Source organism: Nothoprocta perdicaria, unplaced genomic scaffold, assembly GCF_003342845.1.
Source record: "Nothoprocta perdicaria isolate Ctin4 unplaced genomic scaffold, notPer1 scaffold_259, whole genome shotgun sequence".
Lineage (NCBI taxonomy): Eukaryota > Metazoa > Chordata > Aves > Tinamiformes > Tinamidae > Nothoprocta > Nothoprocta perdicaria.
In genome coordinates, this window is record NW_020455487.1 from 310,635 (window position 1) to 327,215 (window position 16,581).

The window sequence follows — 16,581 nt, forward strand, 5'->3', positions numbered from 1 at the left end:
ACGGTCCTGGGAGCCTATCGCGCRCTTCCCGGGTCCTGCGTGGCCAGGGAGGAGGCCACACGTGCTGATACCTTCTCCGAAAGAGGCAGTTACAGAGAGCACTTGGATGCAAAGGACGGTTAAACCTTGCAAGGTTAAACTGCCTGATGAACTGAACTGCGCTCAATTGCTGGGTTTAACCAAACTCCATGAACAACCAATTTAAAAAAAAAACAGCCTTTCTGTCCTTTACAGCAGGATAAATGCCATTTAAAAGACACTACTGTATCCAGTGTACAAACATCTTAGCAATCACTGCTAGCATTCCTTTTTTCAAGGATTAGGTTCGAATATATCACCAAAGTGACTACAGAAAGATTTGCAGCTCTTCTGCTTTGAATTTCTCCCAACTTTTTAGAATTGTTTCGCTGCCTTTTCGCTTTTCACTTGCAGCTTTCATTCGATTTTGCCTCCCCCCAACCCCTGCCTTCCTGCACTGGCCTCCCGGCCAAACTGCAGGCGGGAAAGGGCTGCAGTGGAAGCAAACACACCCTGAGAAAGAAAAGGAAGAAACAGGGTCTGGGAGCCGGGGGCCCCTCGGCCTGGTCCCTCTGGGTGCTGGGCACGGGCTGTGCCGGCCGAGAGCCGAGGGTCTCGTTTCCTTGCGGGCCTCCCTTCAGACTGCAGGGCTGCAAGGTCCCCTGCTCTGCTCACAGCAGCCAGTGGAGGGAAAGGTAACGACGACTGCAACGCCAACGGAATTCAAAGCAGCAGCTTAAAGACATTATTCGTGTTGTTATGCCTGGAGTTGACACAAACATTTACCTTATTATAATACATATTGCAGCACACATCAATCAAGATCAATTAAACGGATAGCGCGGGTTGTGAACACACGAGTGAGATGCCAAAGCGGGGAGGATGAGTAAGATGGCATTAAATTTCCACAGCTCCCATTAATCGCAGTCAATCTATCAGTGCTCAGCCAAAAATAAACCAACAGGCCAAAACTCCCAAGAAGCCACACGGCTGCGGGAAGGGAACGCAGCCCTCGAAAGGCTGCTTCAGAAATTCCCTGTCAGCCAAACTGCAGAGCTGCTCTGGTGCCATCTCCTCTCCCCCAAGATGCTGCTATAAAAATGAGTCACGCCCAGATGACATAGAAAATCCTAAATGCATCTGGTGGAGGGACTTGCTGGGTTATTGTCCTCTTTGGACGTGGAGTTCTCCCTGCAGCCATAGTTTTTTGGAACTATATATTGAGCTCCGGCTAATTGATGCAGTACGTTTGCAGCATTGTTTCCAAAATATCTCCACCAGCGTTTCAAATGTTGCAAAAATTAACAGTGGGGGGACTGAGCTATTGGAACAAGGGTTGTCATTGAAAAGGCCTTCAATTGAGGTTCAATGTTCCTCAAGAAATACGCGCTAGTTCAAACAGGAATGAATTCAGGAAAATTCTGCTGGCCTCAGTCATACAAGACATAAGAATAAATGATGAATGGATCCTTCCTTTAGCTTTCAAAATTCCAAAATGTGTTTTGTAATTCCCGTGGTCTTTAGGGTATTTTACCTTTTTTACCCTATTTCATCTTCAATTTGTTCTACTAGTATCAGAGTCATYTGAAGGGACAGTACCTCATAGCCAGAAGAATATCTGGTTTCGTTTAAAACCTTTTTTTTCACTTTTTTTTATTAACAAATTTGCTATGCTTTATGTTTTTGCGGAGCTGTTTCTTTCTGAAGCCAGCAGAACCCAACCTAGGTTTCATGGCTACGCTCATGTTACTGATTTGCATTTCCAAAAAGTTCTCGTCTATGGCTGCAGGACAAATAACTTGGAATCTTCATTTCCCTACTCGATGGAAAGCACTGAAATGAGGGCTATTTTGAGCACGTTCCCAGTTTATATCATCTGCTTTGTATCCAAAGCTCAGCTTCCCCGGTTTGAATAGACAATAATGATGCTATCATGGAAAACACAAAACAGCAACACAAACAACAAGAAATACAAAGCATCTGAGTTCATCTCCACAGCAGAGATGACCGTATGAAAAAGCCACAGAGCTCTTCTCAACGGGCCAGATTTTCTTTTTACCTTGGGTCCACGTTGGCTGTTGCTTCATCAATGATAAGGATCCGGTTTTTTTTTAGAACCGCCCTGGCGAGACACACGAGCTGCCTCTGGCCAACGCTAAAATTAGAGCCCGATTCCGCCAGCTGGGTCTCCATCTTGCCGGGCAGATCCTCCACGAGCTCCTTCAGCTGCACCTGTTGACATGTCAACACGCTGTAGGACGAGCGACTCCCCGCTCCATCAGCTCTGGTTTGCCTCCCGACACCACAATAAGCAGCAGGGTTTGTCTTTTATATTCCGACACRGTAGGAGCAAGTGCCAAGCTGGATTATGCCGTGCCGTTAAAGCACATTGTTAAGATTTGATTAATGTTCATTAGCCCCAAGAYAGGAATCAAAATATAACCAGATCATCATCCCAAAGGATATTTTTTTTTTATAAAAGGCATATATAAAAATGGACGCATCACATTCACAAACACACCCCTACACTCTACCTTTCTTCAATCAACAGCTGTGCCCTTATCAAACCTAAAGCATCTAAAACCTAATGTACACAAGCACTATAATGTTACTTGGCATGTAAATACCAGATGTACATTATTAGATTAAGTCACCTCTTCCAAGGCATTCCACAGCTCTTCATCGGTGTATTCGTTGAAAGGATCTAGATTTTTTCTCATCGTTCCAGTGAATAAAACAGGTTCCTAGAGGCCAGAAGTAGCAAGATTTTATTACATATACAGCTTTTATACCACGACGGGTAATTTAATAATAAGCAGAACTAATCTACATCAGCGATGGCATAGAAATATCCTGCTACAACWTATCCTTTATGAAATGCAAAACAGTACTTTACAATAAGACCACACTGATAGAGGGAAAAAAGAAGACAAAGTAAGTACTAGACAAATTTATATGGAGATATTGCAATAAACAGGGCAGGTCCATTGGCACAGCTGCTGTACACAYGTCTGTTGGTACTCAGGTCAGCACCTACATGCCGCTGTTTCGATACCACAAGCTATATGCATATTTACATGAAATTACTGCTATTCTCCTGGCATTGTCAGTGAACATCAGCAACAACCACTGTAAACGGGCCCTCAATCACCTTAGGGCCGTTCCAAAAAGTTTCTGTTTGAGCTACAGAAAATGGAGCGGAAGCCAAGAGCTCGCAGTGCTTTCCTGACTTTGTTCCTTGCTTTGGCTGTTATTTTTTTCCCCTTTCCCCATTCGATACCATGAAAGTTCTTCGCTTTTACCCCGCCAGCCTCTACAGGAAACAGTCCCCACCACGTCGGTGCAGAGCTTGGCACCGGTGCTGCCTGGTACTGGTGCCGCCCCGGGCGCCGCACGGCCGGGCCCAGGGCTCTGCCCCGCTCCGGCAGGGCAGCCACCAAGGCAGGGCAGGACAGGCCTCTAGCTCAGGCCAGCGCCAGCACATCCATCAGACCGGTGAAAAACGCTGAAAAACGGAGTGTTTGGGAACAGCCACCACAACTTGGGATGCAGAAGTCCCTAAGCGAGAGCCCAGCACTGGCTCACGGGATCTGMCAGACCCAAGGCCACGGACTTGTATGATCTGAGGGCTAAATCCCTTGTAATGCTACACRCACAGACAAGAGCAAGTCAAAAGCTTCGGCGCTGCCGATCGGAAAGGGGGTCTGTTCACCTTGTTATCAGCATCTCCTTGGAACTGGAGACATTTTACACAAATATTTCCTTTCCCTACTCCATCTGAATGTCCCATCCCACCCTAGTGACGTCCAGCTCCAGAGGGCTGCACCAAAGCAGAACATAATTGGGACCTAAACCCCTTTTACTTCATTTCTGAGCCATTTTTGCTGATATGACAGCATTAACAAAGACAGAACACGGCACAAGCAAGGCGTGCAATCCTTGGGTGAATGTCATTCACCCATTGCTTGCAAGTATCTGCTGCCTTAAGCAACATCACTGGAAACCTGTTGAGCGAACAAAAGGATTTAGGAAGAACATTAACAGGTTAAAGAATATTCTTCTTCAAAAACACCTAGAAATAATTTGTTTAACAACACGGAYTTTAATGCACCATTTGGTGTGTTTTGAAAGTATTGTTAAGTTTATATTCCATTTCCATCTCTGCTTTTATAGGTTGGCAAAATAAGCAGCTGAATTTATAAAATGTTCATAACTATGATAGAAGCCCTAACAACAGACGTGTACTGCAACAGGAGATAAGGATAATTTTTAATTATCACTTCTGACACAGATTATTATTTAAAATAGTCTGGTTTATGAGAGGAAAGTAATAAGACAAACCTGTAAATAATTGTTGTAAAAATGCTTGCAGTCAGGGAGGCAGACAACATTTGCATAGAGAAGATTTACAAACACAACCTTCACACAGCTCCTTCTAAGGAAGCAATTAGAAGTCTAAGCACATTTTTATTTCTCTGGGTGGGTATTTAAAGTCACATTTAAGAAAACTTCAGTCTTGCCTCATTGCTCTCTAGGAATGGCTCAGTTTCGTCTGCTTCATGTCATAATTCTCGTAAGTACCTCTCCCTGTCTCTGTTTTCTTAGCTTCCCACATAATTATGAAGATTTCTGCTGCACAGTAACTGTCTGATGTTACAAGACTATTACTGATAATATTGCTAGTAATGTAATACAAAGGCAACACCTTTGCTACAGTATAATCTTTATTCTAAGCCCCTCTCACTAGCAGCATGGCAAGCCTGCATATTGTTAGTGAAAACAAATCTTCCTTTATGTGGGTAAGAAACCCTACCAGGCAGCCCTCAGGCACTTAAAACCCTCAGGGACCACCATGAGAACCCATAACATGAAACTTGGAAAAAGTCACAGAACTCACCTAGATTAAAATAGTTCCATGATCCYGTCAATGAATAAAAACATGGATAACTAAATACAGTGACCTCTGAGCATCTGCATTGCTCAAGATGTAGAAACTGTATCTGACCAGCAGTTTTCCTGTCTCAGGGCTCTGCTTTTATTCAGTTTGGCCGAATGCTTCCAAACACAGAAATCTCCTGCAATAGTTACAGTCAAGGACTTGAGAAAGCTGTGAACTTTGAAGGAACTCGTGGCGGTTTTCAGGAGAAAACAGAAAAAAACCCTTACACACAAACAAAAGCAACAGCATTTCAGCCTAGGCCAAGTCCTCTTTAGATACAAAGACCCACCACCTCCAGCAGCTTGTGTGACTGGGGGTCAGTGAAGCCTTCAGCGTGCAGGAACGGCGGCCCGCGTTGGGCTGCTGCCCCTTTGGCAGGGGGTGGGGAAGAGGGCCCACGTTTTGGATGGCAGTTGCATACCCACCTGCTGCTGCTTTCATTCCTAGGCTGTGTACTGGGGGAGAAGGGAGAGCAGGAAAGGCAGGCAAACCAGAGAGGCTTTCGAGAAGCACCACCCATTACTATTATTTCTTTCTTTCAGATTTGCTATTTAAAGAAAGTAGTGTAACAGACATGATGGTTGAGGGCCATGCTGCTAACAGACTAGTGAAACATTTGGATGGTCCAAGGACTCTAAATACAGCTTCTGYGATAAAATACAGAGTTCTGAGAACTAGAACTAACATGACAAACAAATTTGTCTGGTTTCTAGCTTATGCCATTGTCTACCTGCTAGAAAAAAAAAATCTATGATCCATTCGTTCTTTCTCAGTTTGCTCTTTCTGCATGTAACCTCAGTCGGCCTGTAGAGGAGCAACTACAGGGTGACCCTCCRAAGTCCCTTTCTAACAAAGCTTTGAGCAGTGACTCAAACAGAAAAGTACATGGGAGCAAACCAAGAAGAAAACCCTTGGGAAGTCCCTTAAGCTGGTTGTCTTCATCCTAAAATAACCGAGACTTTGTTCAAGCGAGAACAGGGTCACGTTCCAGTTCCTAAGCCTACTGCACATGGAGCGCAAGGGAAGAGCATCCCGGCAAAGCTGTAAGGACTGCCTCAATGAAAAGGGAAGCGCCGGGGCAGACAAAGCCAGGCCCTACCTGAGGTATGATGGAAATCTTCTTCCGCAAGTCATGGAGCCCCAGCTCCGATGTCAGGTACCTGTCGATCCAAATCCTTCCCTCGGGCTCGGCCAGCCGAAAGAGCGCTGCGATCAGAGAGCTCTTTCCAGCTCCTGTTCTGCCCACTATTCCCACCTACAAAACGAATCAAGCGAGTATGATTAAACCAAGAACTTCCTGGGATTGATCTGCATTTTACAGCAATAGTTTTAGATCATTACAGGGATTAAACATTTTTTTATAATTTTTTTTTTYAAAAGAAAGCAATGCCTCCCCACCTCTCCTACCAAAATCAGCTTGGAGTGAAGTGGCATTTGGCTACTCGATGATTTCCTGGATTGTGTCATTCAGAGGTGAGAGAAATCTTTCCCTAACAAAGCTTTTCCCTCAATATGTGTTAGTGTGTCAGCAAGATGAAGTGGCTCAGTGTATGAAGTGATTCCAGGTGGCTCATTTCTATCTTAAATCTGGCTTGCACGGTGATGTCAGGCAAAGGATTTCAGAAGCGCATCCATTTCTCAGTCCCTCTCTCCTCCCCGCCAAAAAAATAACGAAGAAAGAAAGACTCTCATAAAGCACTTGGAGGCAACAGGTAAGAAGTGATCCCCACTTAAACAACACTGCGACTGATTTTGGTTAGTTTGGTCAGGAAGTACTTCAAAATAGTCAGACTTTAAAGCCAAAATCAAGTTAACATGAGCAGTATTCAGTGCAAGCAGTATTCAGGCTTCAGGGAGCTGCAGCAACAGAGAGGATACAAATTCTCCAAGCAGGAGACACAGTGAACAAAATCAGAGAGAMTCATACAATTTCTGTAGGTACCCAGGGAAAAAAAAAAAGAAACATAAATTGTTCAAAATGTGAAAAAGCAGGAAGAACTTCCAGGAAAAAAGAAAAAAAAGAAAAAAGAAAAAAAGAGGATTGAGAGGATTGCTAACTGGAATATCAAGGGATTAAGACTTAACAGTGTTTCATAGAATGTTTCATAGGAAACCAACATCAAGGAGAAAGTAGGTCCATTAATAAATGAGACACATAATTAGTGGTGTTTAAAGGCTATTTGAATAGTAATTTTTTTTTTCTTTCTTTTTCAAGCATGCTCTCTTCAGGTAGAGGATTCTTAGGGAATCCTCTCTAAGGTGTAGGTGCTTTGGGATTGATCACAGGTGATCGGCGTAACTCCTACACAGATCTGATCTGGCAGCATTTGTTGCTTCCTGCACTCAGTTCCAATCACTGCGTTTCCAGAAAGAAATCACCATCCTGGAAAGAGTTGAGAGAAGGGCAATGTAAAATTAGTATCAGTTGGAGATACTGATTTTATGTGGAAGGATTTACGAGGATTAAACATGTACTGTATGGCTTGACAAAGTGATTTGGGAACAGAAGGGGGAAGAAACACCAACATCACCATGAATATACGTACAGACACCAGAGGGCAAATACCCACTGCCTGCGACTCAGATGCAAGCACAATGACTGCTGGAATGAAATTAAGGACAGGAAACATTACATGGAGCAGCAAAGAAAAACCTTCAGAAAGTCAGGTGGGCAGCTCACCAACAAAGCAGCAGCAATGTCCACATTTAAGCATCAACGCATGAAACTTAAAAAAAAAAAACCCAAAAACATACATATGCATATATATGTATCTATATATCTACATACTGCAAAAATGTATACTGCAAGCATCCAACTTGCCCTGCATAACCTGAAAGGTATTTTCTACTTCTATCTTTTCTGCTTCAACAACGTCATCCAACAATTCATTATTGCACGACTGCCGACAAACGCACATTTATACAGTAYTTATTAGAAAAGACACAGCATAATTGAAGCTAATTTGTTACAACGAATGATAAGAGAAAATAAATTATCTAGTCTGCTAAATGAAATCAGTGAAACAAAGAGAAATGGTTCTGATCGGTTGCACTGCAGCTCAGAWGGAAAAGGCTGAACAGAGAACACACTCAGAGCTGTAAAAACAGAAGTTCAATTGTTTCTTTGTAAATGTCAGCGATATAAAGTATTGTATTAAGAATATAAAGAAAAAACATAAAAAAAATACATTGATACTTAAAATAAAAATGCAGCTGCTCTGCATATTGTCAAAACCCCACTTTCAGTTTGGCATCCAATGAAAGGACTATGCTCTTCAGCATTTAGAAAAATCTATTTGTATCTTTGGTCCAACTGACTACAGGCTGTTGAAAACTGACACGGATTCAAAGCAGTTCTCAGTGCACCCATCTCTTTTTCACACTGTCTTCTTCACAGCCAGTGCAAACACAGTGACGGTCCCCAAACAGGCGTCCCAGCTGCCAAAATCACATGCCCGGGACCCTGTTGCCCCACGTGAGCCCCGTGTCTCCACTGGAGTCACCTGCAGCACTGGCCTCCCTGTGATTCCAGCATCACTCACACCTAGCAGGTAGAGCTGCACGAGAAATGAGGATGAGATTCAGAGCCTGCAGGAACTGCCCATGTCTCTGGTGCCTCCCGGCAGCCTCCCTTTCGGGCCATGCTGCACGAGCATTGCCGTGAGCAGCCGCCGCACGGTTAACTTGCACTTGGCTTCCTCACCCTAACCTCAGCACGTAGCCCGATCCTCGACTTAGGCTATGTCCGGATGAGGAAAGCGAGGTGCTTTTCTCCAAATATTAGCCAAGAGGCCTCCAGAGGTTGTTACAGTCAACTAAGCATCTTGCCAAAACAAAGACAGTGGCATAAAAAGGGCAGTTTCTGGAGCTGTGGTCACGTTGGCTGCAGAGAGCAGCGCGCCGGCTGCGCAGGGCTCCTGGTGCGTGGTCTCGTGTCTGCCCCAGGCAGGCTGTGCTGTGCCGCGCYGCRCCGTGCTGTGCCATGCCATGCCGTTCTGTGCTGTGCTAGCAAACATCTTGTAAAGAGAGGGTCCCTCCTCGCCCATTTTGACGGGCAGAGTCAGGGAACGCTGCGCCACGCAGCTTGGCTGGCAGCCCCGAGGAGAGCAGCCCACCATGGCAAGGGCRGTGAGAAGCCAGCGAGCGGCCACCTGTGTCCCCTGTGCGGACCCCGCAGAGGCTCCCAAGCTGGGCAGCGGGGTGGTGAGAAGCCAACTCGGAACTGCAGCAATGGAACTTCATTTGCTCTGTGAGTGGCACTGCAGCCACAAGGAGTCTGCACCAGACTATGAGCAGACCCAAAAACTCACTGAGCGCCTCCTGAGCAGAACGCCCTGGCGCAGCCAGAAAGCTGGTGTTGAAGAGAGGCTTCGCCCTAATTAAAAACAATATAAAGGGGCACAGATGCTTGGGAGATTTACTTGACACAGTGGTAGGCTACTGCAGTGTTGTGCAAAACACGATGGAAAACAAGCATAAAATTGTGGGCAAGAGTTTCAAGCTGGGTATATTCACTTCAGGAGGACAAAGCCCCAGCACAACTGCTCAGTAAAAATAAATCCCTCCCTACCAAGTATTAAGTAATATAATGCTRACATTTCTTCCTTGGTTTACTATTATTTTATCTCTATCTCTTGCTAAGACACGGAAATTTTCCTTTCTGATGGCACAGGGGAGTGACTTACACTAAAGCTGAAACCTAAAGAGCTATCCTATAGGTGAGGAAAGTGAAGACCAACATCCCTTCTGCTGTTCTTCTTAAGCAGCCTGTTCTCAGCTCGCCTGTACCTAATTCCACGAGATCACCTCCATGCAGCAAAGCCGGGCTGGCTTCCTCTAACGTGCATGCTATTAATAAGGTCCACTTGAGGAAAGAGCCAGCGCTGGGGCGGARTGGGAAAGCACGTTACAGCTGAGGCCAGGGTAATGACTGTGGAGAGCTGAACCAGCCTCCTAGGGAAGATATCCTAATGAAAAAAGGACATGTGCATTTGAAACGCAGCAAAGCACAAATTAATGCTGCGGGGCTCCAATTTAATTTTGTCTGTGGGGGAGACCTTCCCCATAGCACTGTCTCAATTGGKATACTGTCAAAATTGGGGGAAAAGAGTCAAATTTGCAGGAGAAAGGATTTTATTTCTGTGTTTCTTTTGGCTACCAATCTAATTAATGGCAACAGTTAATTGGATTGGTAGCCAAAAGGAAGTGAAATAAAATCCCCAATTCTAATGCTGCGCAGCTGATTTGTATTTCTTCCTCTCCCTCTCCATTCTGGCCTCAGTGCAAGAGTCTGCACACTCTTTATTTTTAATTGTCTCTATGCACCTTGTGTGGTGACACCCTTTATCCCAGTTGTGTTTCACTTACTGAATCTCCAGTTTCCTAATGCAGCTCCACTTCCTTTGGACTTGGACAAACATTGTGGGCTTGGGTGGCATTCTGAATAACTGTCATTTTCTGATGAAACCCAAGTTTTGTCAGAAAACTATCACATACCCTTAACCTTTTGTTTGAAGGGCTAGATACATAATTTGTCTTAATTACAAGCATCATGTTCTCAAACATATTTCTTCTAAATTTATAGGAAATAAAGAGGCTCTAACCTTTGCTCATAAATTTAATTAAGACTTACTTTTAAAATAAACTTCATCTTGTTTCCTGACACGCATATCTCTTATAAGGTGTTGTTATCGTCCACAAACTGAAGCACCAACACTTCCGCAGGATCTTAACAGTGAGGGTGCCAGAGCCCTGGCACAGGCTGCCCAGGGAGGCTGTGGAGKCTCCTTCTCTGGAGATCTTCCCAASCCGCCKGGATGCYGCCCTGTGCCCCGTGCTCTGGRTGTCCCTGCTGGAGCAGGGGGTTGGACTGGATGATCTCTAGGGGTCCCTTCCAACCTTAAGGACTCTCTAATTCTCTGACACAGCTTCTTTTCCACTTACCATGCCTGCTTAATTACTGTCAGTGACGAAACACAGACACACACGTACCTTTTCCCTCGGTTTAATCACAACAGACAAATGCCTTAGCACCAGAGGCCCGTCGAGGCTGTAGGTGAAGTTGACGTTTTCAAAGGCGATCATCCCCTGGCTGGGCCACTCCGGCGGCGGGTGCTTGTCCGTCTCCCAGGGCGCCTCCCTCTCCAGCTCCGTGTACTGCATTACTCTTTCGACCGATATCATCTAGGGGAGGAAAGACAACACGTACCCGTGAATTTCAGCTGATGCATAAATGTGGATTTTGTATACTCACATACAAACACACACGTAAATTCACATGTGTGCATTATGTACTATATATCTTGCATTTTAACTATAAAAATTCAATGCAAATGACTCCAGTTTTTCTTCCAAGCGGATATTAATCTCGATCCTATCTCATAGTTACTTAATCCAACTAAAACAGTGGAAAGAATTGATTACATGTTCTACTACAGATCCCAGGCTACGATGATACATAAATCCGTATGTTAGCATTAATCTTTCATCAGTGGAATTAATTACAAGTTGGAGTGCATGCCCAGGTATGAAGGAACCCAAGCTATGACAGTCCTCTGACAATCCTAACTAAGACGACAAACCCCCACATTTTGCCATGTGTTTGGAAACCAGCTACAAACGAAACTACCAGCTAAACTACAGGCAGACCCAGGCCAGTCACTAGCACCGAGGTACCAGAATCACCAACCCTTCATTCCTTTTCTCATCCTCACTACTACTGCAGTCATCCCCAGCAAATGTTTAAAATATGTTTGTCACAAGCAACTCCAAAATTCAAAATATCACCATGTTACTGCCTTAATACCCAGTACAATTTGTTTTCCAAAGTATACTATGACAGATACTAAAGAAAATGAAGTATTTGATGACTGATGACTCAGGTCTGGGGGACATAACTGGGAAGAGAAACAAAAGTCCAGCTAGTTAGACTTTCTTCCCCTCTCAGGCAAATAACAAAAGCTCTGTTTAGGCTCCAGTACATATCCTCACCCATACATCTCCTCAGTACAATTCCAGTTTTATAGAAATGTTGACTGCTCAGCTATTAGATTTCCCTTTCCTGAACAGTACCACTCGTAGGTGGATTCGGAAAAGGCCACCACAGGAACAYGGCAGCCTCATGCTGCCGGCAGCAGTCCTCAACACGGGTGCTGCCAGGCAGCAGGTTCTCTGACCTTGCTGCACCTGCACTTGTCACATTGCCAAATAAGCTCCAAGGAAAAACATGTAACAGAGATGGAGAGAGGGGAACCACTCTCGCCTTCCTCAGTTTAGGATTTAATAACACAGCTCTACCAAATGATCTAGTGGAAAGGCAGCAGACAGCTTTGTGAACAGCAGGTCTTTCTCCAAAGCATTTCTGAATGCCTGTCTCTCTCAGTGTAGTTCCAGCACCGTAGAGTCCCATATATTTGCATTTACAAAACTTCCTAACTTACACAAAAAGAACAACTTTTTTTTCCCATTTCTTACTGGTGTCTGGCACCATTAGCTTACGTATGTCCGGAAAACTGCCTGAAGAAGCAACTTGCTGCACAGTATAAAAACAAAACTAACATTATTGATTTTATCTGTTATTCAGCGTGGTTTTGTTACTTTCCCAAAAGTACTGAATGTATTGCACGGGCTATGCTCAGCAAATCAGAATTAAAAGGAAACTTGAATCATCAACACAATACACATAAAAACAGGTTTATGATGCACTATCTTCTTTATKCTGCAGTGTTTGGCAGTATTTTTTTCTTATACCTAGGCCTGCAAGTGTTAAGAGGTAACCTGCAGCACAACAGTAAATAAAAAAGTAGGTAGGTGGAAGGTGTTTTACTTTTTATATTTTGGAAATAGTCATTAGCTCAGCTGAATGCAAATGCTACACTTTCAAATATTGGCTAATTTCTAACAAATGAAGAGGATATATCCTTTAAAGTGAATTAACAGGACCCTCAGTAGTCCACAAGGGTTATAAAAAGCTACAAGATGTTAAAAACAAAAACAAAACTACTTCTAGACAGGGATTCATTTCATGTGATTTTAGCAACTTTCAATGTACACATTAACACTGGAGTAGACAGTCTCCTTCCTGCTGCAAAGAGCGATTACAAAGGTTCCCATATTGTCAGTGGAGAAGGAGAGTCTCTGAGAACAATTCATCYCAACAGACATTCAAAAACCACTAAACAGATTGCTAAAAACACACTGCTTTTCTCCACTGACTGTAATGATGCCTCGACTGCTTGTGAAAGGACTGATGCCTGAAGTCAGGTAAAATGCAATCCCATCCTTCAGGCCTCATGTCACAACAGCAARAAGGAATGAAGAAGGGCAAAAAGGAAGGAATAAACGTTACCAGGTTTTCAACTTCAGCACTTTGTCTAACACCCCACTGGAACGTTCCCATGATAGTGATGGCATAGGAGAGTGTCAAACCAACCTGCCCTGCATTCAGAGCTGCAGAAAGAAGGAAAAAAAAAATCAAACAGATTGCACTGGTAAGTACACAAAGTTTCAGGAAGCCTCCCTTTCACCCAAGCACATAATGGAAACATCAAAGCCGAACTTTTTATTGGCTACATGCTACTTACCATGAGTTCAACCAGTAGCTCCAGGCAGAATAATTCCTTGTTGCCCTCTTGCCCATTTTTTTTTTGGAATGTTTTGGAAATGATGTAGGTTTTGGAAAAGATAATCCTCTCCTTGAGGATTTCTCCTCTTAATCCTCAGGTTCAAAACTAAGACCATGCATACACAGCTTGGTAGAGTCATTCCTGTTGGACTAAGCCTTAATAACTTCTCAGTTCTTTTCTGAGGGATACAGAAGAGCCCCCAGATCCAGGCAGAAATGAGCACAAAGTGATTTCAAAGTAAGTCACAAACATTCGTACTGAAGCTGCACAATTGCAAATGGCCACATAAAATAACAGGACAAAATATTTCCTCCTCTATTCACCTAAACGCTCACTACATTCACTGGATCCCCGCTCGTAAAAACATAAATGAATCCTGCCTGCCCTAGCATTAAGCCTGATTGTCCTCTGACTTACTTGAACTTTATCCTAGCACAGCTCCATCGACTTCAAGAGAGCTGCTCCTTATCCAGAGGCAAGGAAAGATTCAGGCCCATTGTTTTGACTTGTCTTTTTGCATTCTAGTAACTTCAAACCCAGCTCAAAACTTCCAGCGTGAAGCAGCAGGCAGTATTTTAAAACACACACACGCGCGCACACACCAAAGTTATCCAAAGAAAAAAGAAAAGGAACAAAACCAGCAAATTAGCACTAATTTTCATGTCCAAGATAATTACTTCTTCCTTCATATTTTAGATGATTATCTCATTTTAGTACATTTAAGCCAATTACATCCTGGATGATACATACACTAATGACAGTTCATGAGTTGTCACTCAGTGAATACAAACTGCACTACAACAAGGTGATTTTCCTTCTGGAACTGGCCTATCCTGCCGATCCAAGGCACGGGAGGAACATCCCTCAGAACCCCAGTTTGCCTTTTGGCCTCCTGTGCCATGTGTAGAAAGGGACGAAGTGCTAACAAGCAGCTCTGTGGGTGTTTCAGTACAGAAAGCAAAGCCCTGTAGGCTTGCAAAGGAAAGGTAAAGGTGAGGAAAAAGCAAAAGGGTTGTTTGCTTTTACTGCTCTGAAAGCCAGAATCTCCAGAGTAAAGACTACAGATGGGCAAGCCTGTGTGCACATTTGGGGAAGAAGRGAGAGGCAAGCCTGAACCCTGGAGAGGCCTGAACTGCCCCCAGTGTCTGCAGGAAAGGACACACAGCTCCAGCGTCCCAGACAGGGGAAGAGATCATGATCTAGAAAGGAGCGTTTAACTTAATTACAGCCAATTAGAAAGAGTAAACTACGAAGAAGGAGACATTACTATACATGGTAATTACTGGGTGAACTTTTGCTAACATCTGTACTTACTCTTGGCGAGAAGCAGGGAACCGAAGGCAACCACTATAACAAAAATGGCACAGATGGCATCCAGACGCACAGCAAACCACCTCGAGGTTGTCAGAAATAGAAACCAGGCCTCTAAAGTGTGTTTTACAAAGACATAAGAACAGTGGATTATTAGAAAAATGAGTGGTATAATTATTATTAAATTAACTCCTGTTGATATTACAAGTTGTTATAAAAATAAAAGGAAGAAAAGAATGTACTGCCATCTTGACGTGTCTGTCTGTATGGATTGATGATAATTGGAATTTTGTCCTGTTTTCCTGGGAGAGTCTGACCTAGTTTCCCAGTAACACAGCCAAGGCTGGTATAACAGACAGAAATAGGAAGGAAAACAAAAGCATTCGAGGCCTGAAGCACAGCCCAGTCACTTACAATGGAAGCCCCTCCTTAACTCGAGTGGACTCAGAATGGGAGTCTTGTACAAAATGCACGAGTACAGCTACGTTTCAYGCAGCTCACTGCAATACAGTTACATTTACTGTACTTCACTGTAGTACTGTGGTCTACAGGCTGTTCTACACAGACAGTATCACAGCACATTGCTCTGCACCAGATCTTCAGAAGGCAGCTGTGCTGGGCACAGGAGACGTAGTCAACGCATTCAGCGGAGCTGCAGAGCTCCTCGAGCAGCCAAACGCACACACCTGCTTTTGGAGGACCTCACAGGTGGCCGTTTCTGACATGTGTATGTTCATAATTCAGTGTTGAATTCACAGAGCCACAGAAGGGTTGAGGCTGGAAGGGGCCTCTAGCGATCATTCTGTCCCAGATAATCCACAGTACATAGGGGAGAGCAGCAAAAGGACGTTGCGAGACAAAAGGCAAAGTGTTTGAGCTCAAAGCCAAAACCAGAAGTCAAATACTGTAAATAAGCAAATACTGCATTATTTATTGCTTCGGCTGCAGTCAGGCGAATTGTTCCAGCTGCTACCACGTCACAGTAAAAGGTTACAGTTCCAGCTCTTTCAGCATTGCTTGTCATTGCTCCATGCTCCAAATTAGTGCTCTTTGAATTGTTTAACTGTTCTTTCSACCAAAAGAAAAGCTGGGAAAGATTCCAAGTAAATAAAATCCTTGCTATGACAAAGAGAGGAGATAAATCCCTTTTTAAATCAGGTAATTTGGATATCCAGCCTAAGGAGTAATCAAATCAATAATTCAGCCTACAGGACACCATGTAACTTCTGAAGAACTGTGGAAGGAGAYTTTAAAAGGCAGGCAAGGAAGTTCTAGGTCTGACAAAATGCTGGTCTCACCCTACTCTAACTGCAAGCCTGACCACACATGTAGCAGCTGGCTGCATTAAACAAAAGACATTTGATATGGCCTAGGGGAAGGCCATACATCTAAGCACAAGGAATTACATATGCCGAAAGGAGGGCTGTATAAAGTCACCAACCTCATCTCAGAAATAGCATTTATCACGGTGAGCGAGGTGGCTCTCTGGAGCCGAGGAGACAAGTGACCCTAGAAACAGAGCCTACGGCAGCCACCTACGCTTAGACAGAAGGTTGGTTTGGGTGCAGTGGTCTACAAGTAAGATCATGAAGCATAAGGCCTAGCTTGTAGGATTCAGGCTCGATTACCTCCCTGAAGTGCGTATACACCAATGCACGAAGCATGGGGAATAAGCAAGACGAGCTGGAG

At 44.0% G+C, this 16,581-nt stretch overlaps 1 protein-coding gene across 1 annotated transcript in view; it reads right to left on the reverse strand.

The window, feature by feature from the left end:
* ABCC4 (ATP binding cassette subfamily C member 4) overlaps positions 1 to 16,581 on the reverse strand; it is a 136,478-nt gene that overhangs the window by 22,869 nt on the left and 97,028 nt on the right. The window contains exons 23-28 of the mRNA XM_026040478.1: positions 14,896 to 15,006; positions 13,305 to 13,405; positions 10,949 to 11,140; positions 6,057 to 6,212; positions 2,673 to 2,762; positions 2,078 to 2,250 (exon numbers count right to left, since the gene is read on the reverse strand). Coding sequence (XP_025896263.1) covers positions 2,078 to 2,250; positions 2,673 to 2,762; positions 6,057 to 6,212; positions 10,949 to 11,140; positions 13,305 to 13,405; positions 14,896 to 15,006 — 823 coding nt within the window. The remainder of the gene's footprint in view (positions 1 to 2,077; positions 2,251 to 2,672; positions 2,763 to 6,056; positions 6,213 to 10,948; positions 11,141 to 13,304; positions 13,406 to 14,895; positions 15,007 to 16,581) is intronic.